General features: G+C 40.8%; 1 protein-coding gene across 4 annotated transcripts; it reads right to left on the bottom strand.

Annotated features, from left to right (window-relative positions):
• Positions 1 to 138: 138 nt before the first annotated feature.
• rab3gap2 (RAB3 GTPase activating protein subunit 2 (non-catalytic)) lies at positions 139 to 23216 on the bottom strand. Of its 4 annotated transcripts, XM_077731443.1 has the most exons (35): positions 22831 to 23216; positions 22626 to 22705; positions 21752 to 21866; positions 21547 to 21628; positions 21393 to 21440; positions 21241 to 21316; positions 21031 to 21132; positions 20867 to 20966; positions 20654 to 20752; positions 20342 to 20490; positions 20154 to 20233; positions 19961 to 20053; positions 19519 to 19658; positions 19201 to 19408; positions 18980 to 19123; positions 18702 to 18784; positions 18554 to 18621; positions 18373 to 18463; positions 18160 to 18275; positions 17859 to 18081; positions 17691 to 17788; positions 17380 to 17488; positions 17145 to 17305; positions 16865 to 17060; positions 16637 to 16783; positions 16444 to 16550; positions 16296 to 16362; positions 2180 to 2250; positions 2074 to 2109; positions 1921 to 1995; positions 1355 to 1570; positions 1189 to 1278; positions 856 to 1047; positions 607 to 771; positions 139 to 471 (listed from the first exon to the last, which is right to left on the bottom strand). In XM_077731443.1, exons 1-35 carry the CDS (start codon positions 22931 to 22933, stop codon positions 319 to 321), a joined length of 4083 nt encoding a protein of 1360 aa, XP_077587569.1. In that variant the 5' UTR covers positions 22934 to 23216; the 3' UTR covers positions 139 to 318. The 4 variants fall into 4 exon arrangements, with proteins under 4 accessions (XP_077587569.1, XP_077587567.1, XP_077587568.1 ...); XM_077731441.1 differs by having other exon boundaries at positions 139 to 771; XM_077731442.1 differs by having other exon boundaries at positions 139 to 771; positions 17859 to 18073; positions 18161 to 18275.
• Positions 23217 to 23839: the final 623 nt, after the last annotated feature.

The raw sequence follows: 23839 nt of genomic DNA, 5'->3' as shown, positions 1-23839 counted from the left end.
CTCCAACTTCTTCTTACTTGGAGGCCAAACAGATGGTAGGACATCAAAAATAGTTAGCCGGTGCGTAGTAGGGAGGTGGCTTGGTCAAAGCCAGTCCATTTCAGGCCCACATTTTGCATTCAAAATAGGACAAAAAAATGCACTTATGTCTCTTTATTTGTTATCTCTATTTGCACTTCTTACATTTATGTACATTATGCACTTAGGAGGATACGTATTGAAAAATAGGGCATTTCCAAAGCAATTGAACAAAAAGGCGACAGAAAGTTGGGGGTGGGAGGGAGCTGGCTCCGGCCTCGGGAGCTCACGTCCCTCACTTTAGTCTTGGGCCGTCAGGGCGTCCACCGCCTCCAACAGGTGCAGGGCCAGAGTGTACTGGCCGTGCTTCTCCGGAAGCATCTCCATCACGTGGCCCACCAGTTTGCCCGTCTCTGCCAGGGGCACCAGGGGCTGCTCCAGCTCGCTGGGGTCCTGCAAAGTACACGGTACGCCCGAGGACTTGGATTGGCCGCAACCCTCTCTTGGGGCCCGACAAGGCAGCCGAGGTCCCTCCCAGGGGTAAATATCACAACCGCATACTTCTGCATTTTCACCGCGGGTACTCACCATGGCCTTTAGCCACGTGCACAGCGTCGGGGGAAGGCGGGCCAGCAGCTCCATGGCGGCCCGCGTCTGATTGGGCACCCGCAGCAGCGAGTGGCTCAGCCTTTGGCCCGTGATCAGCAGCAGTTGAGAGCCCAGCACGTCCTTGTCCTCCACCTCCAGCATGGCCTGCCACAGAGAGAAAGAGAGAGAGTGAGAGTGAGGCTGGCTGGTCACAAGGCGGCGGGTCAGAGGACGGCGTCCCGGGCCCACCTCCTCGGCACGCCGGTCCAGGCCCCGGCCGTAGAGCCGGCACACCAGATGTCGCCGGGGGACGTCCGGGCGGACCTGCAGCGGACCGCTCAGCTCCAGGCACAGCGAGGGCCACCAGTCGGCCCCGGGACCGTCGGACGCCCGCGCCTCGTCCGTGTGCCGCACCCAGGCGGTCATAATCCGCAAAAGGAACTGGAGAAGGAAATGGAGACCAGGCCAGAGCCGCTCATTTCAAAGAGTGAAAGTAAGCGCTTGATCTTTTTTTCCATTGGAATGTTATAGTTTTATTCACCCATCTTCATTTTCAGGTACACTGTCGGTGCCGAGACTCACCTCTTGTCGCAGTAGGACCAGTCCCGGGTCCGCGTCGCCGCTGGGCATGAGCTGAATGCTGCTCAGGTCTCGGAAGAAGGCGTTCTTACCCTGGGCGGAAGAATCAAGTGGGCGGGACGGGACGGGCCGGTGGGATGCAACGGAAGCTCCTCCCTCACTCACTCACCTTGCTGTCAAACAGGCTGAGAGGTTTGACTTTCAGCGTGAAGGTCAAGGCGGCGTGCAAGAGGGTAGCCAGCAGGCAGTGGTGTTGAACCAGCGGATAGTGGACGCCCTTCTGCTCCACCGCCAGCCGGGCGATGGAGGCCGGGCCCTCGGCGCCGCACCACGCCTCTTCCGCCCACAGGTCGGGAGGAGGGACCTCGGCCACCGCCGCGTCCGCCTGCCGGGCCCGACGCAGAGACCAGTGATCAGTGAGAAATCTTAAATAAAAGACCAACAGACTGTCAACCGAGTCAGAGTTTGATTCACGTGCGTGTCGTCATGCCGACCAACACCACAAGAGAAATCTCTAGCCAAGTAAGGGCGGCCTCTCCACTCATTGACCATCTCCAATCCAGGTCGGATTGGACATCCTTCATCTACTTGTGCTTTTTGCAGACAGGTCAGCCAGCCAGCCAGCCAGCCAGCAAGCCCACTCCTCATGCCACGCACTCGAGTCTCCTTACTTACGCGGCGGCGACGGCGGACAAAAGATATCGGACAGTGATTGGCAAGCAGGAGTCCGGTCACCTCCATGAGGATCTGAAGCAGCTGGACGCAGCAGCCCAGAAAGGACGTCAGAGCTCCGTCTCCCATTCCAACGTCCTGCGACCCAAGAAAAAGTCACCGGCCGCACTTCTTGAAGAGAGGTAACCGTTTTGTGGCATTTTTCGAGTTCATTACCCGTCGGCACAGGCGGTCCTTGGGTGCTTTGCCCACCTGGAAAATAAATCAAATTATACGTTTAGCCGGCGTTTCCGTTGCGCTCAACAAAGCGCTTCTGTCTCACCTTCTCCACGAGAAAGGCTGCGGCCGAAAAACGTTTGACGATGAAAGTGCTCCACATCATGGTGCAAATACCTGCAAAAAAACATAGCAGCGTGGTCAATTTTTGTGTAAAAAAAGCCTTACTATACTATGTCGTTTTTAACGAGAAAAAAAAGCCTTACTATACTATGTTTTTTTTTTTTTCGAAAAAAAAAAGCCTTACCGCGTCCACTCAGCTTTGCTCTGATTTAGTCTGCTTACCTAACTTTTCCCACTTCAAGCTACAGTAAAGTACTAAGTATGATCTGGAAGTGAAAAGAGACAAAAGAACAAATACTACTGCCTATTCCTGTAGAGTGGTGGCCCAGTGGATAAGTCATCAGTCTCCCACTTCTGTGGTCTTAGGTTCAAGTCCCAGTGCGCGCAAAAATTTTCCCACTATTATTCAGGTGAGTGAAAGAGGTAAAAGTACAAGTACTACTAATTTCTCTCAACAGGGTGGTGGCCCAGTGGCTAAGTCATCAGTCTCCCACTTCTGGGGTCGTGGGTTCGAATCCCAGTGCCTACAAAGATTTTCCCACAATTGTTGAGGTAAAAGAATAAGTTCTAACGGATAAGTGTTTAAGTTTATAAATCTTCAGTGGTGGATGAAGCATTTTGTCCAAAAAATGACTAAGTGTTTCACCCCGTTTCCTGGTATAAAACGTTTCAACATCCATGTATAAGTGGGGCACGAGTTGGTGTAGTGGGTTGCACACTCGCCTTTGCACCGAGAGAACGTGAGTTCGCTTCCCGGTGTCGGCGGTTCACTGACCAAGCAAGCGGTCGAGGGTCGGCCGAAGGCCGACCCGAGAACGCCTTTCGCACATACAGGTCCATCAAGTGTCTTCCGAACTGCCGAAGGCAGTTCGGAATATAACCTTTTGCTGAAATGTATGACTAAGTGTTTTATAAAAATTAAAAAGTTTTTCTTTTTTTTCTCTTCTTCTTATTCCATTTTCCAGACCACTTGGTTCGGTGATCAGCCAAAGGGCGACAGCGGGAAGCGAACCCAGATCTCCCACACGGGAGTCCAGTGCACTAACCTCTGCGCCAACCAAGTAGTCACACTTTCCTACGTCAGCATTTCAGTGTCTTGAGTACAAGTCCACAGAAACAACTAAGGGAAAAAGTGTCCGAACCGGGAATTGAACCCGGCTCTCCCAGACGAGAGACGGGTGAGTCAACCACTATGCTACCAAGTAGCTACACTTTCCTATGTCAGCATTTGAAGATCTTCACTGCAAATATATGGAAACAAAAAAAGGCTTACTATACTATGTCATTTCTTTTAATCAAAAAGCCTTACTATATTATGTAATTTTTTCAATCAAAAAGCCTTACTATACTGTCGTTTTTTTGAAGAAAAAAGCCTTATTATACTATGTCATTTTTTTGAAGAAAAAAGCCTTACTATACTATGTCGTTTTTTTTGAAGTAAAAAGCCTTACTATACTATGTCGTTTTTTTTGAAGTAAAAAGCCTTACTATACTATGTCGTTTTTTGAAGAAAAAGCCTTACTATACTATGTCGTTTTTTTTAAGAAAAAAGCCTTACTATACTATGTCGTTTTTTTTAAGAAAAAAGCCTTACTATACTATGTCGTTTTTTTTGAAGTAAAAAGCCTTACTATACTATGTCGTTTTTTTTTAAGTAAAAAGCCTTACTATACTATGTCGTTTTTTGAAGAAAAAGCCTTACTATACTATGTCGTTTTTTTTAAGAAAAAAGCCTTACTATACTATGTCGTTTTTTTAAGAAAAAAGCCTTACTATACTATGTCATTTTTTTTGAAGTAAAAAGCCTTACTATACTATGTCGTTTTTTGAAGAAAAAGCCTTACTATACTATGTCGTTTTTTGAAGAAAAAAGCCTTACTATACTATGTCGTTTTTTCGAAGAAAAAAGCCTTACTATACTATGTCGTTTTGTCTGAATAAAAAAGCCTTACTATACTATGTCGTTTTGTCTGAATAAAAAGCCTTACTATCCTATGTCGTTTTGTCTGAATAAAAAGCCTTACTATACTATGTCGTTTTTTCGAAGAAAAAAGCCTTACTATACTATGTCGTTTTGTCTGAATAAAAAGCCTTACTATACTATGTCGTTTTTTTCGAAGAAAAAAGCCTTACTATACTATGTCGTTTTTTTGAAGAAAAAAGCCTTACTATACTATGTCGTTTTTTTGAAGAAAAAAGCCTTACTATACTATGTCGTTTTTTTTAAGTAAAAAGCCTTACTATACTATGTCGTTTTTTTTTGAAGTAAAAAGCCTTACTATACTATGTCGTTTTTTTGAAGAAAAAAGCCTTACTATACTATGTCGTTTTTTTGAAGAAAAAAGCCTTACTATACTATGTCGTTTTTTTTGAAGTAAAAAGCCTTACTATACTATGTCGATTTTTTGAAGAAAAAAGCCTTACTATACTATGTCGTTTTTTTAAAGAAAAAAGCCCTACTATACTATGTCATTTTTTTTGAAGTAAAAAGCCTTACTATACTATGTCGTTTTTTGAAGAAAAAGCCTTACTATACTATGTCGTTTTTTGAAGAAAAAGCCTTACTATACTATGTCGTTTTTTGAAGAAAAAAGCCTTACTATACTATGTCGTTTTTTCGAAGAAAAAAGCCTTACTATACTATGTCGTTTTGTCTGAATAAAAAAGCCTTACTATACTATGTCGTTTTGTCTGAATAAAAAAGCCTTACTATACTATGTCGTTTTGTCTGAATAAAAAAGCCTTACTATACTATGTTGTTTTGTCTGAATAAAAAGCCTTACTATACTATGTCGTTTTGTCTGAATAAAAAGCCTTACTATACTATGTCGTTTTTTCGAAGAAAAAAGCCTTACTATACTATGTCGTTTTTTCGAAGAAAAAAGCCTTACTATACTATGTCGTTTTTCGAAGAAAAAAGCCTTACTATACTATGTCGTTTTTTCGAAGAAAAAAGCCTTACTATACTATGTCGTTTTTTCGAAGAAAAAAGCCTTACTATACTATGTCGTTTTTTCGAAGAAAAAAGCCTTACTATACTATGTCGTTTTTTCGAAGAAAAAAGCCTTACTATACTATGTCGTTTTTTCGAAGAAAAAAGCCTTACTATACTATGTCGTTTTTTCGAAGAAAAAAGCCCTACTATACTATGTCGTTTTTCGAAGAAAAAAGCCTTACTATACTATGTCGTTTTTTCGAAGAAAAAAGCCTTACTATACTATGTCGTTTTTTCGAAGAAAAAAGCCTTACTATACTATGTCGTTTTTCGAAGAAAAAAGCCTTACTATACTATGTCGTTTTTTCGAAGAAAAAAGCCTTACTATACTATGTCGTTTTTTCGAAGAAAAAAGCCTTACTATACTATGTCGTTTTTTCGAAGAAAAAAGCCTTACTATACTATGTCGTTTTTCGAAGAAAAAAGCCTTACTATACTATGTCGTTTTTTCGAAGAAAAAAGCCTTACTATACTATGTCGTTTTTTCGAAGAAAAAAGCCTTACTATACTATGTCGTTTTTTCGAAGAAAAAAGCCTTACTATACTATGTCGTTTTTTCAAAGAAAAAAGCCTTACTATACTATGTCGTTTTGTCTGAATAAAAAGCCTTACTATACTATGTCGTTTTTTCAAAGAAAAAAGCCTTACTATACTATGTCGTTTTTTCGAAGAAAAAAGCCTTACTATACTATGTCGTTTTTTTTGAAGAAAAAAGCCTTACTATACTATGTTGTTTTGTCTGAATAAAAAGCCTTACTATACTATGTCGTTTTTTCGAAAAAAAAGCCTTACTATACTATGTCGTTTTTTCGAAGAAAAAAGCCTTACTATACTATGTCGTTTTTTCGAAGAAAAAAGCCTTACTATACTATGTCGTTTTTTCGAAGAAAAAAGCCTTACTATACTATGTCGTTTTTTCGAAGAAAAAAGCCTTACTATACTATGTCGTTTTTTCAAAGAAAAAAGCCTTACTATACTATGTCGTTTTGTCTGAATAAAAAGCCTTACTATACTATGTCGTTTTTTCAAAGAAAAAAGCCTTACTATACTATGTCGTTTTTTCGAAGAAAAAAGCCTTACTATACTATGTCGTTTTTTTTGAAGAAAAAAGCCTTACTATACTATGTTGTTTTGTCTGAATAAAAAGCCTTACTATACTATGTCGTTTTTTCGAAAAAAAAGCCTTACTATACTATGTCGTTTTTTCGAAGAAAAAAGCCTTACTATACTATGTCGTTTTTTCGAAGAAAAAAGCCTTACTATACTATGTCGTTTTTTCGAAGAAAAAAGCCTTACTATACTATGTCGTTTTTTCGAAGAAAAAAGCCTTACTATACTATGTCGTTTTTTCAAAGAAAAAAGCCTTACTATACTATGTCGTTTTGTCTGAATAAAAAGCCTTACTATACTATGTCGTTTTTTCAAAGAAAAAAGCCTTACTATACTATGTCGTTTTTTCGAAGAAAAAAGCCTTACTATACTATGTCGTTTTTTTTGAAGAAAAAAGCCTTACTATACTATGTTGTTTTGTCTGAATAAAAAGCCTTACTATACTATGTCGTTTTTTCAAAGAAAAAAGCCTTACTATACTATGTCGTTTTTTCGAAGAAAAAAGCCTTACTATACTATGTCGTTTTTTCAAAGAAAAAAGCCTTACTATACTATGTCGTTTTGTCTGAATAAAAAGCCTTACTATACTATGTCGTTTTTTCAAAGAAAAAAGCCTTACTATACTATGTCGTTTTTTCGAAGAAAAAAGCCTTACTATACTATGTCGTTTTTTTTGAAGAAAAAAGCCTTACTATACTATGTTGTTTTGTCTGAATAAAAAGCCTTACTATACTATGTCGTTTTTTCGAAAAAAAAGCCTTACTATACTATGTCGTTTTTTCGAAGAAAAAAGCCTTACTATACTATGTCGTTTTTTCGAAGAAAAAAGCCTTACTATACTATGTCGTTTTTTCGAAGAAAAAAGCCTTACTATACTATGTCGTTTTTTCGAAGAAAAAAGCCTTACTATACTATGTCGTTTTTTCGAAGAAAAAAGCCTTACTATACTATGTCGTTTTTTCGAAGAAAAAAGCCTTACTATACTATGTCGTTTTTTCGAAGAAAAAAGCCTTACTATACTATGTCGTTTTTCGAAGAAAAAAGCCTTACTATACTATGTCGTTTTTCGAAGAAAAAAGCCTTACTATACTATGTCGTTTTTTCGAAGAAAAAAGCCTTACTATACTATGTCGTTTTTTCGAAGAAAAAAGCCTTACTATACTATGTCGTTTTTCGAAGAAAAAAGCCTTACTATACTATGTCGTTTTTTCGAAGAAAAAAGCCTTACTATACTATGTCGTTTTTTCGAAGAAAAAAGCCTTACTATACAATGTCGTTTTTTGCAGAAAAAAGCCTTACTATACTATGTCGTTTTTCGCAGAAAAAAGCCTTACTATACTATGTCGTTTTTCGAAGAAAAAAGCCTTACTATACTATGTCGTTTTTTCGAAAAAAAAGCCTTACTATACTATGTCGTTTTTCGCAGAAAAAAGCCTTACTATACTATGTCGTTTTTCGCAGAAAAAAGCCTTACTATACTATGTCGTTTTTCGAAGAAAAAAGCCTTACTATACTATGTCGTTTTTTTTTGAAGTAAAAAGCCTTACTATACTATGTCGTTTTTTCGAAGAAAAAAGTCTTACTATACTATGTCGTTTTTTCAAAGAAAAAAGTCTTACTATACTATGTCGTTTTTTCAAAGAAAAAAGTCTTACTATACTATGTCGTTTTTTCAAAGAAAAAAGCCTTACTATACTATGTCGTTTTGTCTGAATAAAAAGCCTTACTATACTATGTCGTTTTTTTGAAGAAAAAAGCCTTACTATACTATGTCGTTTTTTTGAAGAAAAAAGCCTTACTATACTATGTCGTTTTGTCTGAATAAAAAGCCTTACTATACTATGTCGTTTTTTCGAAAAAAAAGCCTTCCTATACTATGTCGTTTTTTCGAAGAAAAAAGCCTAACTATACTATGTCGTTTTTTTGAAGAAAAAAGCCGTACTATACTATGTCGTTTTGTCTGAATAAAAAACCTCACTATACTATGTCGTTTTTTCGAAAAAAAGCCTTACTATACTATGTCGTTTTTTCGAAGAAAAAAGCCTTACTATACTATGTCGTTTTTTCAAAGAAAAAAGCCTTACTATACTATGTCGTTTTGTCTGAATAAAAAGCCTTACTATACTATGTCGTTTTTTCGAAGAAAAAAGCCTTACTATACTATGTCGTTTTTTCGAAGAAAAAAGCCTTACTATACTATGTCGTTTTTTCGAAGAAAAAAGCCTTACTATACTATGTCGTTTTTTCGAAGAAAAAAGCCTTACTATACTATGTCGTTTTTCGAAGAAAAAAGCCTTACTATACTATGTCGTTTTTTCAAAGAAAAAAGCCTTACTATACTATGTCGTTTTTTCGAAGAAAAAAGCCTTACTATACTATGTCGTTTTTCGAAGAAAAAAGCCTTACTATACTATGTCGTTTTTCGAAGAAAAAAGCCTTACTATACTATGTCGTTTTTTCGAAGAAAAAAGCCTTACTATACTATGTCGTTTTTTCGAAGAAAAAAGCCTTACTATACTATGTCGTTTTTTCGAAGAAAAAAGCCTTACTATACTATGTCGTTTTTTCGAAGAAAAAAGCCCTACTATACTATGTCGTTTTTCGAAGAAAAAAGCCTTACTATACTATGTCGTTTTTTCGAAGAAAAAAGCCTTACTATACTATGTCGTTTTTTCGAAGAAAAAAGCCTTACTATACTATGTCGTTTTTTCGAAGAAAAAAGCCTTACTATACTATGTCGTTTTTCGAAGAAAAAAGCCTTACTATACTATGTCGGTTTTTCGAAGAAAAAAGCCTTACTATACTATGTCGTTTTTTCGAAGAAAAAAGCCTTACTATACTATGTCGTTTTTTCGAAGAAAAAAGCCTTACTATACTATGTCGTTTTTTCGAAGAAAAAAGCCTTACTATACTATGTCGTTTTTCGAAGAAAAAAGCCTTACTATACTATGTCGTTTTTTCGAAGAAAAAAGCCTTACTATACTATGTCGTTTTTTCGAAGAAAAAAGCCTTACTATACTATGTCGTTTTTCGAAGAAAAAAGCCTTACTATACTATGTCGTTTTTCGAAGAAAAAAGCCTTACTATACTATGTCGTTTTTTCGAAGAAAAAAGCCTTACTATACTATGTCGTTTTTTCGAAGAAAAAAGCCTTACTATACTATGTCGTTTTTTCGAAGAAAAAAGCCTTACTATACTATGTCGTTTTTTCGAAGAAAAAAGCCTTACTATACTATGTCGTTTTTTCGAAGAAAAAAGCCCTACTATACTATGTCGTTTTTCGAAGAAAAAAGCCTTACTATACTATGTCGTTTTTTCGAAGAAAAAAGCCTTACTATACTATGTCGTTTTTTCGAAGAAAAAAGCCTTACTATACTATGTCGTTTTTTCGAAGAAAAAAGCCTTACTATACTATGTCGTTTTTCGAAGAAAAAAGCCTTACTATACTATGTCGGTTTTTCGAAGAAAAAAGCCTTACTATACTATGTCGTTTTTTCGAAGAAAAAAGCCTTACTATACTATGTCGTTTTTTCGAAGAAAAAAGCCTTACTATACTATGTCGTTTTTTCGAAGAAAAAAGCCTTACTATACTATGTCGTTTTTTCGAAGAAAAAAGCCTTACTATACTATGTCGTTTTTTCGAAGAAAAAAGCCTTACTATACTATGTCGTTTTTTCGAAGAAAAAAGCCTTACTATACTATGTCGTTTTTTCGAAGAAAAAAGCCCTACTATACTATGTCGTTTTTCGAAGAAAAAAGCCTTACTATACTATGTCGTTTTTTCGAAGAAAAAAGCCTTACTATACTATGTCGTTTTTTCGAAGAAAAAAGCCTTACTATACTATGTCGTTTTTTCGAAGAAAAAAGCCTTACTATACTATGTCGTTTTTCGAAGAAAAAAGCCTTACTATACTATGTCGGTTTTTCGAAGAAAAAAGCCTTACTATACTATGTCGTTTTTTCGAAGAAAAAAGCCTTACTATACTATGTCGTTTTTTCGAAGAAAAAAGCCTTACTATACTATGTCGTTTTTTCGAAGAAAAAAGCCTTACTATACTATGTCGTTTTTTCGAATAAAAAAGCCTTACTATACTATGTCGTTTTTCGAAGAAAAAAGCCTTACTATACTATGTCGTTTTTTCGAAGAAAAAAGCCTTACTATACTATGTCGTTTTTTCGAAGAAAAAAGCCTTACTATACTATGTCGTTTTTCGAAGAAAAAAGCCTTACTATACTATGTCGTTTTTCGAAGAAAAAAGCCTTACTATACTATGTCGTTTTTTCGAAGAAAAAAGCCTTACTATACTATGTCGTTTTTTCGAAGAAAAAAGCCTTACTATACTATGTCGTTTTTTCAAAGAAAAAAGCCTTACTATACTATGTCGTTTTGTCTGAATAAAAAGCCTTACTATACTATGTCGTTTTTTCAAAGAAAAAAGCCTTACTATACTATGTCGTTTTTTCGAAGAAAAAAGCCTTACTATACTATGTCGTTTTTTTTGAAGAAAAAAGCCTTACTATACTATGTTGTTTTGTCTGAATAAAAAGCCTTACTATACTATGTCGTTTTTTCGAAAAAAAAGCCTTACTATACTATGTCGTTTTTTCGAAGAAAAAAGCCTTACTATACTATGTCGTTTTTTCGAAGAAAAAAGCCTTACTATACTATGTCGTTTTTTCGAAGAAAAAAGCCTTACTATACTATGTCGTTTTTTCGAAGAAAAAAGCCTTACTATACTATGTCGTTTTTTCAAAGAAAAAAGCCTTACTATACTATGTCGTTTTGTCTGAATAAAAAGCCTTACTATACTATGTCGTTTTTTCAAAGAAAAAAGCCTTACTATACTATGTCGTTTTTTCGAAGAAAAAAGCCTTACTATACTATGTCGTTTTTTTTGAAGAAAAAAGCCTTACTATACTATGTTGTTTTGTCTGAATAAAAAGCCTTACTATACTATGTCGTTTTTTCGAAAAAAAAGCCTTACTATACTATGTCGTTTTTTCGAAGAAAAAAGCCTTACTATACTATGTCGTTTTTTCGAAGAAAAAAGCCTTACTATACTATGTCGTTTTTTCGAAGAAAAAAGCCTTACTATACTATGTCGTTTTTTCGAAGAAAAAAGCCTTACTATACTATGTCGTTTTTTCAAAGAAAAAAGCCTTACTATACTATGTCGTTTTGTCTGAATAAAAAGCCTTACTATACTATGTCGTTTTTTCAAAGAAAAAAGCCTTACTATACTATGTCGTTTTTTCGAAGAAAAAAGCCTTACTATACTATGTCGTTTTTTTTGAAGAAAAAAGCCTTACTATACTATGTTGTTTTGTCTGAATAAAAAGCCTTACTATACTATGTCGTTTTTTCAAAGAAAAAAGCCTTACTATACTATGTCGTTTTTTCGAAGAAAAAAGCCTTACTATACTATGTCGTTTTTTCAAAGAAAAAAGCCTTACTATACTATGTCGTTTTGTCTGAATAAAAAGCCTTACTATACTATGTCGTTTTTTCAAAGAAAAAAGCCTTACTATACTATGTCGTTTTTTCGAAGAAAAAAGCCTTACTATACTATGTCGTTTTTTTTGAAGAAAAAAGCCTTACTATACTATGTTGTTTTGTCTGAATAAAAAGCCTTACTATACTATGTCGTTTTTTCGAAAAAAAAGCCTTACTATACTATGTCGTTTTTTCGAAGAAAAAAGCCTTACTATACTATGTCGTTTTTTCGAAGAAAAAAGCCTTACTATACTATGTCGTTTTTTCGAAGAAAAAAGCCTTACTATACTATGTCGTTTTTTCGAAGAAAAAAGCCTTACTATACTATGTCGTTTTTTCGAAGAAAAAAGCCTTACTATACTATGTCGTTTTTTCGAAGAAAAAAGCCTTACTATACTATGTCGTTTTTTCGAAGAAAAAAGCCTTACTATACTATGTCGTTTTTCGAAGAAAAAAGCCTTACTATACTATGTCGTTTTTCGAAGAAAAAAGCCTTACTATACTATGTCGTTTTTTCGAAGAAAAAAGCCTTACTATACTATGTCGTTTTTTCGAAGAAAAAAGCCTTACTATACTATGTCGTTTTTCGAAGAAAAAAGCCTTACTATACTATGTCGTTTTTTCGAAGAAAAAAGCCTTACTATACTATGTCGTTTTTTCGAAGAAAAAAGCCTTACTATACAATGTCGTTTTTTGCAGAAAAAAGCCTTACTATACTATGTCGTTTTTCGCAGAAAAAAGCCTTACTATACTATGTCGTTTTTCGAAGAAAAAAGCCTTACTATACTATGTCGTTTTTTCGAAAAAAAAGCCTTACTATACTATGTCGTTTTTCGCAGAAAAAAGCCTTACTATACTATGTCGTTTTTCGCAGAAAAAAGCCTTACTATACTATGTCGTTTTTCGAAGAAAAAAGCCTTACTATACTATGTCGTTTTTTTTTGAAGTAAAAAGCCTTACTATACTATGTCGTTTTTTCGAAGAAAAAAGTCTTACTATACTATGTCGTTTTTTCAAAGAAAAAAGTCTTACTATACTATGTCGTTTTTTCAAAGAAAAAAGTCTTACTATACTATGTCGTTTTTTCAAAGAAAAAAGCCTTACTATACTATGTCGTTTTGTCTGAATAAAAAGCCTTACTATACTATGTCGTTTTTTTGAAGAAAAAAGCCTTACTATACTATGTCGTTTTTTTGAAGAAAAAAGCCTTACTATACTATGTCGTTTTGTCTGAATAAAAAGCCTTACTATACTATGTCGTTTTTTCGAAAAAAAAGCCTTCCTATACTATGTCGTTTTTTCGAAGAAAAAAGCCTAACTATACTATGTCGTTTTTTTGAAGAAAAAAGCCGTACTATACTATGTCGTTTTGTCTGAATAAAAAACCTCACTATACTATGTCGTTTTTTCGAAAAAAAGCCTTACTATACTATGTCGTTTTTTCGAAGAAAAAAGCCTTACTATACTATGTCGTTTTTTCAAAGAAAAAAGCCTTACTATACTATGTCGTTTTGTCTGAATAAAAAGCCTTACTATACTATGTCGTTTTTTCGAAGAAAAAAGCCTTACTATACTATGTCGTTTTTTCGAAGAAAAAAGCCTTACTATACTATGTCGTTTTTTCGAAGAAAAAAGCCTTACTATACTATGTCGTTTTTTCGAAGAAAAAAGCCTTACTATACTATGTCGTTTTTCGAAGAAAAAAGCCTTACTATACTATGTCGTTTTTTCAAAGAAAAAAGCCTTACTATACTATGTCGTTTTTTCGAAGAAAAAAGCCTTACTATACTATGTCGTTTTTCGAAGAAAAAAGCCTTACTATACTATGTCGTTTTTCGAAGAAAAAAGCCTTACTATACTATGTCGTTTTTTCGAAGAAAAAAGCCTTACTATACTATGTCGTTTTTTCGAAGAAAAAAGCCTTACTATACTATGTCGTTTTTTCGAAGAAAAAAGCCTTACTATACTATGTCGTTTTTTCGAAGAAAAAAGCCCTACTATACTATGTCGTTTTTCGAAGAAAAAAGCCTTACTATACTATGTCGTTTTTTCGAAGAAAAAAGCCTTACTATACTATGTCGTTTTTTCGAAGAAAAAAGCCTTACTATACTATGTCGTTTTTTCGAAGAAAAAAGCCTTACTATACTATGTCGTTTTTCGAAGAAAAAAGCCTTACTATACTATGTCGGTTTTTCGAAGAAAAAAGCCTTACTATACTATGTCGTTTTTTCGAAGAAAAAAGCCTTACTATACTATGTCGTTTTTTCGAAGAAAAAAGCCTTACTATACTATGTCGTTTTTTCGAAGAAAAAAGCCTTACTATACTATGTCGTTTTTCGAAGAAAAAAGCCTTACTATACTATGTCGTTTTTTCGAAGAAAAAAGCCTTACTATACTATGTCGTTTTTTCGAAGAAAAAAGCCTTACTATACTATGTCGTTTTTCGAAGAAAAAAGCCTTACTATACTATGTCGTTTTTCGAAGAAAAAAGCCTTACTATACTATGTCGTTTTTTCGAAGAAAAAAGCCTTACTATACTATGTCGTTTTTTCGAAGAAAAAAGCCTTACTATACTATGTCGTTTTTTCGAAGAAAAAAGCCTTACTATACTATGTCGTTTTTTCGAAGAAAAAAGCCTTACTATACTATGTCGTTTTTTCGAAGAAAAAAGCCCTACTATACTATGTCGTTTTTCGAAGAAAAAAGCCTTACTATACTATGTCGTTTTTTCGAAGAAAAAAGCCTTACTATACTATGTCGTTTTTTCGAAGAAAAAAGCCTTACTATACTATGTCGTTTTTTCGAAGAAAAAAGCCTTACTATACTATGTCGTTTTTCGAAGAAAAAAGCCTTACTATACTATGTCGGTTTTTCGAAGAAAAAAGCCTTACTATACTATGTCGTTTTTTCGAAGAAAAAAGCCTTACTATACTATGTCGTTTTTTCGAAGAAAAAAGCCTTACTATACTATGTCGTTTTTTCGAAGAAAAAAGCCTTACTATACTATGTCGTTTTTTCGAAGAAAAAAGCCTTACTATACTATGTCGTTTTTTCGAAGAAAAAAGCCTTACTATACTATGTCGTTTTTTCGAAGAAAAAAGCCTTACTATACTATGTCGTTTTTTCGAAGAAAAAAGCCCTACTATACTATGTCGTTTTTCGAAGAAAAAAGCCTTACTATACTATGTCGTTTTTTCGAAGAAAAAAGCCTTACTATACTATGTCGTTTTTTCGAAGAAAAAAGCCTTACTATACTATGTCGTTTTTTCGAAGAAAAAAGCCTTACTATACTATGTCGTTTTTCGAAGAAAAAAGCCTTACTATACTATGTCGGTTTTTCGAAGAAAAAAGCCTTACTATACTATGTCGTTTTTTCGAAGAAAAAAGCCTTACTATACTATGTCGTTTTTTCGAAGAAAAAAGCCTTACTATACTATGTCGTTTTTTCGAAGAAAAAAGCCTTACTATACTATGTCGTTTTTTCGAATAAAAAAGCCTTACTATACTATGTCGTTTTTCGAAGAAAAAAGCCTTACTATACTATGTCGTTTTTTCGAAGAAAAAAGCCTTACTATACTATGTCGTTTTTTCGAAGAAAAAAGCCTTACTATACTATGTCGTTTTTCGAAGAAAAAAGCCTTACTATACTATGTCGTTTTTCGAAGAAAAAAGCCTTACTATACTATGTCGTTTTTTCGAAGAAAAAAGCCTTACTATACTATGTCGTTTTTTCGAAGAAAAAAGCCTTACTATACTATGTCGTTTTTCGAAGAAAAAAGCCTTACTATACTATGTCGTTTTTTCGAAGAAAAAAGCCTTACTATACTATGTCGTTTTTTCGAAGAAAAAAGCCTTACTATACTATGTCGTTTTTCGAAGAAAAAAGCCTTACTATACTATGTCGTTTTTTCGAAGAAAAAAGCCTTACTATACTATGTTGTTTTTTGAAGAAAAAGCCTTACTATACTATGTCGTTTTTCGAAGAAAAAAGCCTTACTATACTATGTCGTTTTTTCGAAGAAAAAAGCCTTACTATACTATGTTGTTTTTTGAAGAAAAAGCCTTACTATACTATGTCGTTTTTTTGAATCAAAAAGCCTAACCTCTGCGCCAACCAAGTGGCCACACTTTCCTACGTCAGCATTTCAGTGTCTTAAGTACAAGTCCACAGAAACAACTAAGTGAAAAAGTGTACGAACCGGGAATCGAACCCGGGTCTCCCACACGGGAGTCCGGTGAGTTAACCACTGCACCACAATTTGGCTACACTTTCCTCTGTCATCATTTGAAGGTCTTGACTACAAATACACAGAAACAACTATGGGAAAATGTTTCCCAAACGGGATTCGAACACAGGCTGCCTACATGGGAGGCAGTGACTACTCTACTATATAGTTTTTTTTTTTTTTTTAAGAGAATAGCCTTACTATACATGGTCGTATTTTAAGGGGAAAAGCCTTACTTACAGTAAGTCACTCTCCATAAGACGAGCAGACCTACCGAGTTGTATATGCGGACTGGAGACCATCTTGAGATGCTCCACAGCTCGGCGCAGACGGGCCTCCTCCTGCGAGAGCATCGGACAAAGGGCATTAGACGGAGCAAAAACAGTTCAAGCACAACCCCCCGGCCACCCCACGCTTCTTACCTCCGGGTCTTTGTTCCACTGCACCACGTACTCCCAGCAGCAATGCGCAAAGAGCAAATTGGGCGAGAGGGAGCGCGGGAAACGCTGGCAAGCGGCCGCCAGTAGCCCTGCGTCCAGGGTTGCAAGAGGTCAAAATGGAAAAGGCGCCTCTTCACGTCAACGGCAGCCGGCCGGCCGGCCGGCCGTGCCTCACCCGCCCTTTCGTCGGGGTCCTCCGTGACGTGAGCCGCTTCGTCGCCCGCCCCAGCTTTCTCTTCTATCTTCTGCAAGATCTGTTGGAGTTGCTCCGGAGCCAGGTCGTGGCGGAACACCCACTTGGCCACGTTGTCCGTGATGGCGCCTGGAGAAGACAAAAGACTGGAAACCACGAGCGAGGCGACGGGCGGGCGGGCGGGCGGCGGGCCGGCCGGCGATGGACTACCTGGGCCTCCTGCTAACAAGGTTTTCACAGAACACGTGGCGGGCGATCCGGCGGGCGATCCGGCGGGGGACCCGGCGGAGGCGGCCCGCCGAGTCACCGAGAGGAGCGTCTGCAGCACCAGGACGTCCTCCAGCTGCCGGACGCACGCCGGCCACTGCTCCAACTCCAAAGACACGGCTTCCCACTCGGACTGCAACTTTGAGCAGGAGAAACAACACCACCCCCCAGTTAAAAAAACAAATGCTTTCTGTCCACGTCACGTCAACATCTGGCAACGTACCCGGCTGTCGGCCCTGTTGGCGATGACGGCCTTGGCGGCGCCACGGGCCACCAAGGCGGCCAGCAAGGCGCCCGCCGAGTGGCGCGACTGCAGCAAGACGTCGCGGGCCCGCTGCCACCACGGCGAGACGGACTGGGGGTCCCAGGTCTCTTCCACGGCGCCTGAGGAGACGGGTTCGGGAAGGACGGCCGACAGACGGCGGCTTCTTCCGCAGATGAGGCGCTACGTTACGTACCTTCCATGTCGGCCAGGAGTAGCAATAGCGTGTAGAGGTTTTTGGCACATTGGGCGGGATTGCGGAGCATCTCTTTTTCTCGTTCCAAGCACACCACCAGCAGCAGAGACTTTTGAAGAAAAAAAAAAAAAGTGTGTAACCTTTTACTTTACCGGCCAAAAACATCCAAAAGCATCCTCATTTCAAGTTGCTTTGCTTCCAAAAAGAATTGCCGTCCTTTTCAGGCAAAAAAAAAAAATCATCTTAAATGGCAACTGGATTGTCTCAGTAGGAACGCGTTTAGCGCCGCTCACGGCGGAAAATGCTCTTACCAGTAAGTGTGGCGGATTGATGGCGGCCCGTCGCAGTTTGTCACAGATTTGCCGCGGTGAGCTTTTGCCGGTCAGGCAACCCCAGAACAAGAAGCTCCCTGCACGCAACACGTAAGGCTCAAAACAGACGGACAGACGGACGGACGGAGGGAGGGAGACACCGCTTACCTAACTGGGCCCACTCCGCTTCGGAAGGACGGATTAGCTGGAGGCCGCCATCGTCGGCGCGTTCAATGTGCGACAGGAAGGCCCGCGCGGGCAGAGGTGCGTCGGCCGCGTCTTCAACAAAGGACACGCTCGGCTTGGAGGTCACCTTGGCGTAGAGACGCAAGGCGGGATTCAGACGCGACAGTTCAGCCTCCAGGCCCTCCGGCGTCTCCGGCGTCTCCGGCTGCGAGACCAAAAAAAAAAAAAATGCGTGAGACGCCTCGCGGCAGCCGTGTGCCGCGACTCCGCCACCGGCGCCTACCTCTCGGGCGTCCTCCTCCCCGGCGGCGTTCAAGTTCCCGATGTCGACGTAGAGCTGAAGGAGTTCCGCTTGACAGGCGCACTGCTGCAACAACTCCAGATCCACTTGCTCGCCGTCTGCTCAACACAAAAGGCCCTGGCGTCAAGCGCAATCCGAATGGAGCTCTGACAAAGAGTCCAGAGATGAGAGCAGTGGCTTGCTGGCTCGCGCCACCTTGCCGCCGGAGAGACTCGAGTAAGGCGCGCGTCACGTTGGTGAGACAGGACGCGGGGACGTTCTTGTTGGACAGCAGAGAGTCCAAAGCCTAAACGGGGAGGGGCGGGAGGGAGAAAAAAACAAATCGAATGGATAAAGATGTCAAGGGAAAAAGGAGGTGGTGGCTTCTTCCTCCTACCTGTTTTTGAATGGAAGAGTGTTTGATGTCCAGCAGCACGTCTTTGAGCTCCCTCTCCAGAATTCTATCTGAAAGCAGACGGCAGACTGTCAAACTGAGTCTCCGTGATGGAGGCGGAAAGCAAATAAGGAGGAAGTCAAAGTCTCACCGGGCTGCGTGTCGGCGCTCTTGACAATTGTCGTCAATTTCTTCAACAAGTGCATATCTTTGGCTCCGTCGCTCTTCTTGTCACTGAAATCCATTCAAATCAATACAACAATCTTTGAATGTTACAAAAACAAAAACGCATAAAATCTATAGTCCCACAGGCAATACAACAAGGTTTCCTTCTCTCAGTGCTTTATAAGCCTGACGGACCGACAGTGGAAGAGGCTAATCTCTTAAATACTTGTCTTGTATGTATTGGTAGTGGCTTGGGAGACTGACCTGAGGGCCAGGTGGAAAGGAACATTGACCGTCCTCAGGGCTTCCGTGACGGGATCCAGCAAACACACTTGATGGCTGTGGATTTTCCAGCCCTGACTGGTCACGCTGTTGAGGCCCAGGAGCCGGTAACCGCCGTACAGCAACCTGGGCCAGATCCCCCGTGGCCCCGTGGCCCCCCGGTCAAACACGCACACCAACCCAGCCGCCTTTCGATGGCTTACCGGCAGTGTTTCCCCACGGTGAAGGCGCCCACCCGAGGTCCGTATTGCATGGCCCATATCTCCAGGATTCCCCGGCGGGGGGCGTAAATGACCAAGAAGAGCGCTTGACGTCTGGGACGGGAGCCGGACGGGGAGCCGGAGGGGGAGCTTTCCCGACCCGATTGCTCCTCGGGAATGTGCAGCCAACCCAGCTGAGCATCTCGGTAACCTTTTACCCCAAAAAAAAAAAAAAAGACAAAATTGAACATAGTCAGGTCAAAGTAAAAGGAAGAAATTCCAAAACGGGAAAAAAAAAAGTGTCCTTTGCTTCCTTCTTACCTTTCCACATGCGAACCGCAATCCCTCGGTGGAGATCCAACAGCGTCACTCGGCCAAAGTCGTCGGTCACACCGGCCAACGTGTTACAAGGGGACAGGCAAACGGACTCGCCGTGGCGACGGGAGTCCGGCAGTCCAAATCTGAACCGGAGAGAACATTACAACTGGATATTAACACTCAAGTTGGGCTTTGGTACTGTCAAACCAAACGCCAGACAAAAAGAAGCTTCAAAACAACCCCTGGGCAAACGCTAGCTTCATGCTAACGCCCATTAGCATGTATTCTAATCCGTGAAAATAAAAAAAATTATAAAAATGTGCGCCAATAACAAGAACACCGACAATAAGACGACGACATCCCGTATGCATTCCTAACATATTTGGACAATGAAAAGGATTGATTTCAAGTCGCAAGACGCAATTGAACGTAGGGTGAGTGTCACCTGATCCCCAGGGGCGTGGCAGGTTCCACCTTGGGCCTGCCTTTCTGGCCACTCTCCATTTCGCTCTTGTTCTTGTTCCATCCCAGCCATCCGCTTAAAAAGATGCAGTTTCATGACAAAAATGAAATCATTCCTCCTCACGGGCTAACTTGTATAGCGTGTCATTGAGGGACACGCGCTATATTCAAGATACCTGGCGGCGCTGAAGAGTGCTGAAGTCAGCTTGCTGGCCACGGCGAGAGCCACGTGAGAGAGAAGAGGCTGAGAGCTTCCCTGGGGAGGAGGTTGGGGAGGTTGGGGAGGTTGGGGGGCACACACACACACACACACACACCACTGTTATCTCTGACCTTTATGGTAGCCTCGTCAATAATGCCTCACCTCGACGGCGTAGTAAAAGCCCGTGTACGGGCCCCCTCCCACGGTGACGTACTGGCTCATGGCAGGGGGGCTGCCCTTGACCGAAGCGTTGAACCCCCCCAAGACTGAAGCGTTTTTCATTTGATCAAACACATTGAGCGTCATCACACCTGGCGCAAGCAAAAGGGAAGCCAACGGGTCAAAGGTCGGAACCCGTCGACACAATCAATCCCCCGTCAAGATAAAATGGAGCCTTTCGACAGTTTGCCGCAAAGAAACAAGCTGGTATTTTCAAAAAAGACGGCGACTGGAGATGTCGGGGATTGGACTCACCCACACTACAGTGGTCGACAATAATGTCCATGTCTTGGAGAGCCCACTTTTTGTAGGCCAGAGGCGGGGGCTGGATCACTTCACTGCCGGCGGCTGCGGCTAGACGGAAAAAAGAAAATGAAAGATGGATCGATCCGACGACGGCCACAGAGAGAGCGAGAGAGAGAGAGAGAGAGCGATAGTATTTATGACGTGTCTCAGACATCCACAGACCTCTTGCCACCTGGTTGCGACAAGCGCGGAGGGACTGGAAGAGGCTGAAACCATCAATGGTGACCAGTGCGGCAGGATAGAGGATGCTCAACTCTTCATGCTGGATAAAACGAGTCACTTGTCATACTAAAGTATTATGGCATAGACTGCCATTCGTCTCTTACCTGCTCGGTGGCGGCAGCATGGCGAGGGATCTCGTACGTGCGGCACTTCAGCCTTAAAACCGGGTCCTCGTGAAGCAGTTGGGCCAGGAGCAGAACTCCGTTCTGACGGGTTCCGGAGACGACACGCATTTAACACAAAGCATCCAGGAGGGGCTTTTTTGGAATTAACCACTGCGCCCAGGCCGGGCCTGTTGGAATAAACCACCGCACCTCCGTGTAGAAGCGGACGTAGCCGGAGGTGAAACCAACGACAATGCATGTCCAGTCGGGTCGTCCGGTGGAGCTCCTACAAAAAATACATTATAATAATAGTCGTGCATAAGTGCAAGCGAGCAAGCCACATGTTAGCATTGAAAGGTTACCTTTTCTGGCTTGCCAGGGGTATGCAGATGGTACTGCTCACAATGTCTCTGCAGGGCGACATCACAAATGCTCGGTCCAATGATTCCAAAATGACAAAGCAAAGCCGTTTGGAGATTTTTTTTTGGAAGCAAATATGCCAGTCCACTAAGTTACCCTTCTTCAGTGCCCAGCATTCCACTCCAAGACACGGCCAAAGTCATTTCTTCTCTGCCGCCATCATCCGTTTGCCATTTGGCTACAAGCAAAAGGAGATGCGCTCTCTTTTAGGAAATCATTTATCCACCTCTTTTTTCTTCTAACATTTGACAAAGGGCTTTTCACACCAGCGGTCGCCGTTTGCTAGTTTGTCCACGCTGACCTGAGAGAAAGACGGCCTTTTGTTCTCGGGCCACCACCAGCAGGTCCGAGCAGGGCGACAGGGACAGCGCGCAGTCTTGCAGCCACGGTCCGCTCAGCTCCTCGGCCTCCTCCGCCTACGGGTCAATGACAAAATGCCAGATAGGGAATGGAAGAAAAAAGGGAGTCTTCACCTTTTTTTGGAGCTGCCAGTTTCATATGTGCATTCACTCAACCCTACTTATATTGGATATTTTCATCTCAATTCAAGATACAGTCATACCTCTACTTACGAAATTAATAGATTGCAAAAGTTTCTTCGAAAAATTTGTAAGTCACGCTTTGGTACCCAGGGTTAGAAGAGGTATGTCTGAATTCTAATTTCTAAATTAGGGTTAGAGCAGTGCTTCTCAATTATTTTCTGTTAGGCCCCTCCTAGCAAGAAGAAAAGTATTCGCGCGACACCCCCCTCGCCCCACTTCCCACCGTGACTATAAATAAAATAATTTTACCTTGTTGTCTCGTGAAATGTTGCACTCTCGCAAACATGACAGAAGTAACAATGAGAGCGCCACTGCCAGCTACTGTAGTGGATGCGCAATTACACTTTATACTGGTACGGCCAAATAAAATCCTGTTCCCCAGGGTTACACGACCCCCCCCCCCCCCCCACCCCCACCCCCAGGTAGCGCACCACGCCCCCCAGGGGGGCGCGCCCCACTATTTGAGAAGCACTGGGTTAGAGGATAAAAGTAACGACTGAAAATGATCCTCCCTGCTGCTAGTTTGTTTGGGAAAGGAAAAAAAACAGCAGATGACGCTTCATCTGCTGTCAAAACGACTCGACGCTTCCCACACGATGAAGACATGAGAGAGATGCAAAAAGAGAAACAAACCGATGGTGCTTGTTGTTCTTTGCTCTTGTCAGTTTCCCACGCGGTTTCCCATTCGGTGCTATCCCACGACACTTCATTTTCTGCCAGGTGGGGGGAAAAGCATCATGGTCAACTCCCAGACAGATGGTGGCGAAATTGCAAGCCAGCCTCAGCCTCGCAGCCAGCCTGTCAACCTCGTCGGATGCATCATGATCAAGTCGCTTACCTGGAACAGTCTTCTCCGCGGGCCCACTTTGACCGTGGAACAAATAGTCCCTGACCGTCTTGAGCTCATGGAGACGACAAAAGTCCAGTATGCTACAGGACATGTCGTTGTTTCCGTCCTGCCTGGACCCGATTTGAGCAAAAAATTCGCCAGCTAGCCTGCTAGCATGCGTGCTACTCGGAGAAGAGTGACGTCGCCGAGCGGGGCGGACGAGTAAAACGCCGCGTTGATGCGGAAGCCCGTTGACAGACTTTGTACAAATATCTTACGTGACTAGCCTTAGAAAAATAGATTCGAAATAAATGTGTCCAAATACTTGCGGTGTGTCCGTGAGGCGGAGACACACAAGTCACTAGCATAACACGGACGGCTTGGTTCTGGGTTACGCCCCATTTCCGATTTCAAAATAAATGTCAAACTTGTTGACATTCTGATCAGATGGATACCGTCCAAAATGACATTTAAATGAGCAACTGCTCTGTACAACCTATTGTAGTTATGTCATGGACGATAGCTCACAATAGAAGTTAACGCGTTATTCCTGACATCTATTCAAGTTTTGCCCACATGATGGAGTAGTGGTGCACTTGCCCGACTTGGGTGCGGCCAGGCGTGGACTCGATTCCTGCGGGTGGCGGTGTGATTGGGAGTGGGTGTGGTCGTTTGTCTCTCTGGTCGCCTTACGGATGATTGGCGACCAGGCCGCCTTGCCCACCAAGCCAGCCGGGCTAGTCTCTGGCACCCCCGTAATCCTGACAAGGATGGAAGATTAAAATGGAAGTTTTGCTCACCAGAGTGAGGTAGAAGAATGATTTTGTTGCCCTTTAAAAGAAAAATGGAATGACTACTAGTCAGTAAATGGGTCAATGCATTTGTTTTCAATTCCATAACGAGCACTGCTATTTGAAATACATTTTATTTAGTTTGAAACTTGATGAACATGAACCTTGAAAGGCTAAAGGTCAAGGGAATCTCCGGCAAATTTGCAAATCCCCGTGGTCACTTGTTG

This window comes from Stigmatopora nigra, chromosome 13 (assembly GCF_051989575.1).
Source record: "Stigmatopora nigra isolate UIUO_SnigA chromosome 13, RoL_Snig_1.1, whole genome shotgun sequence".
Taxonomy (NCBI): domain Eukaryota; kingdom Metazoa; phylum Chordata; class Actinopteri; order Syngnathiformes; family Syngnathidae; genus Stigmatopora; species Stigmatopora nigra.
The sequence above is the reverse complement of the archived record's forward strand: the minus strand, read 5'-3'. Positions and strand labels throughout refer to the sequence as shown.

Bases quoted from the DNA above. Each gene is read 5' to 3' on its own strand.
- rab3gap2 (XM_077731441.1), bottom strand. From the start codon at position 22,933: ATGTCCTGTAGCATACTGGACTTTTGTCGTCTCCATGAGCTCAAGACG. The intron at 21,867-22,625 runs GTTTGTTTCTCT...ATTGACCCGTAG, and splicing joins AAGAACAACAAGCACCATCG to GCGGAGGAGGCCGAGGAGCT. The intron at 21,133-21,240 runs GTGCGGTGGTTT...GGAACCCGTCAG, and splicing joins ACGTCCGCTTCTACACGGAG to AACGGAGTTCTGCTCCTGGC.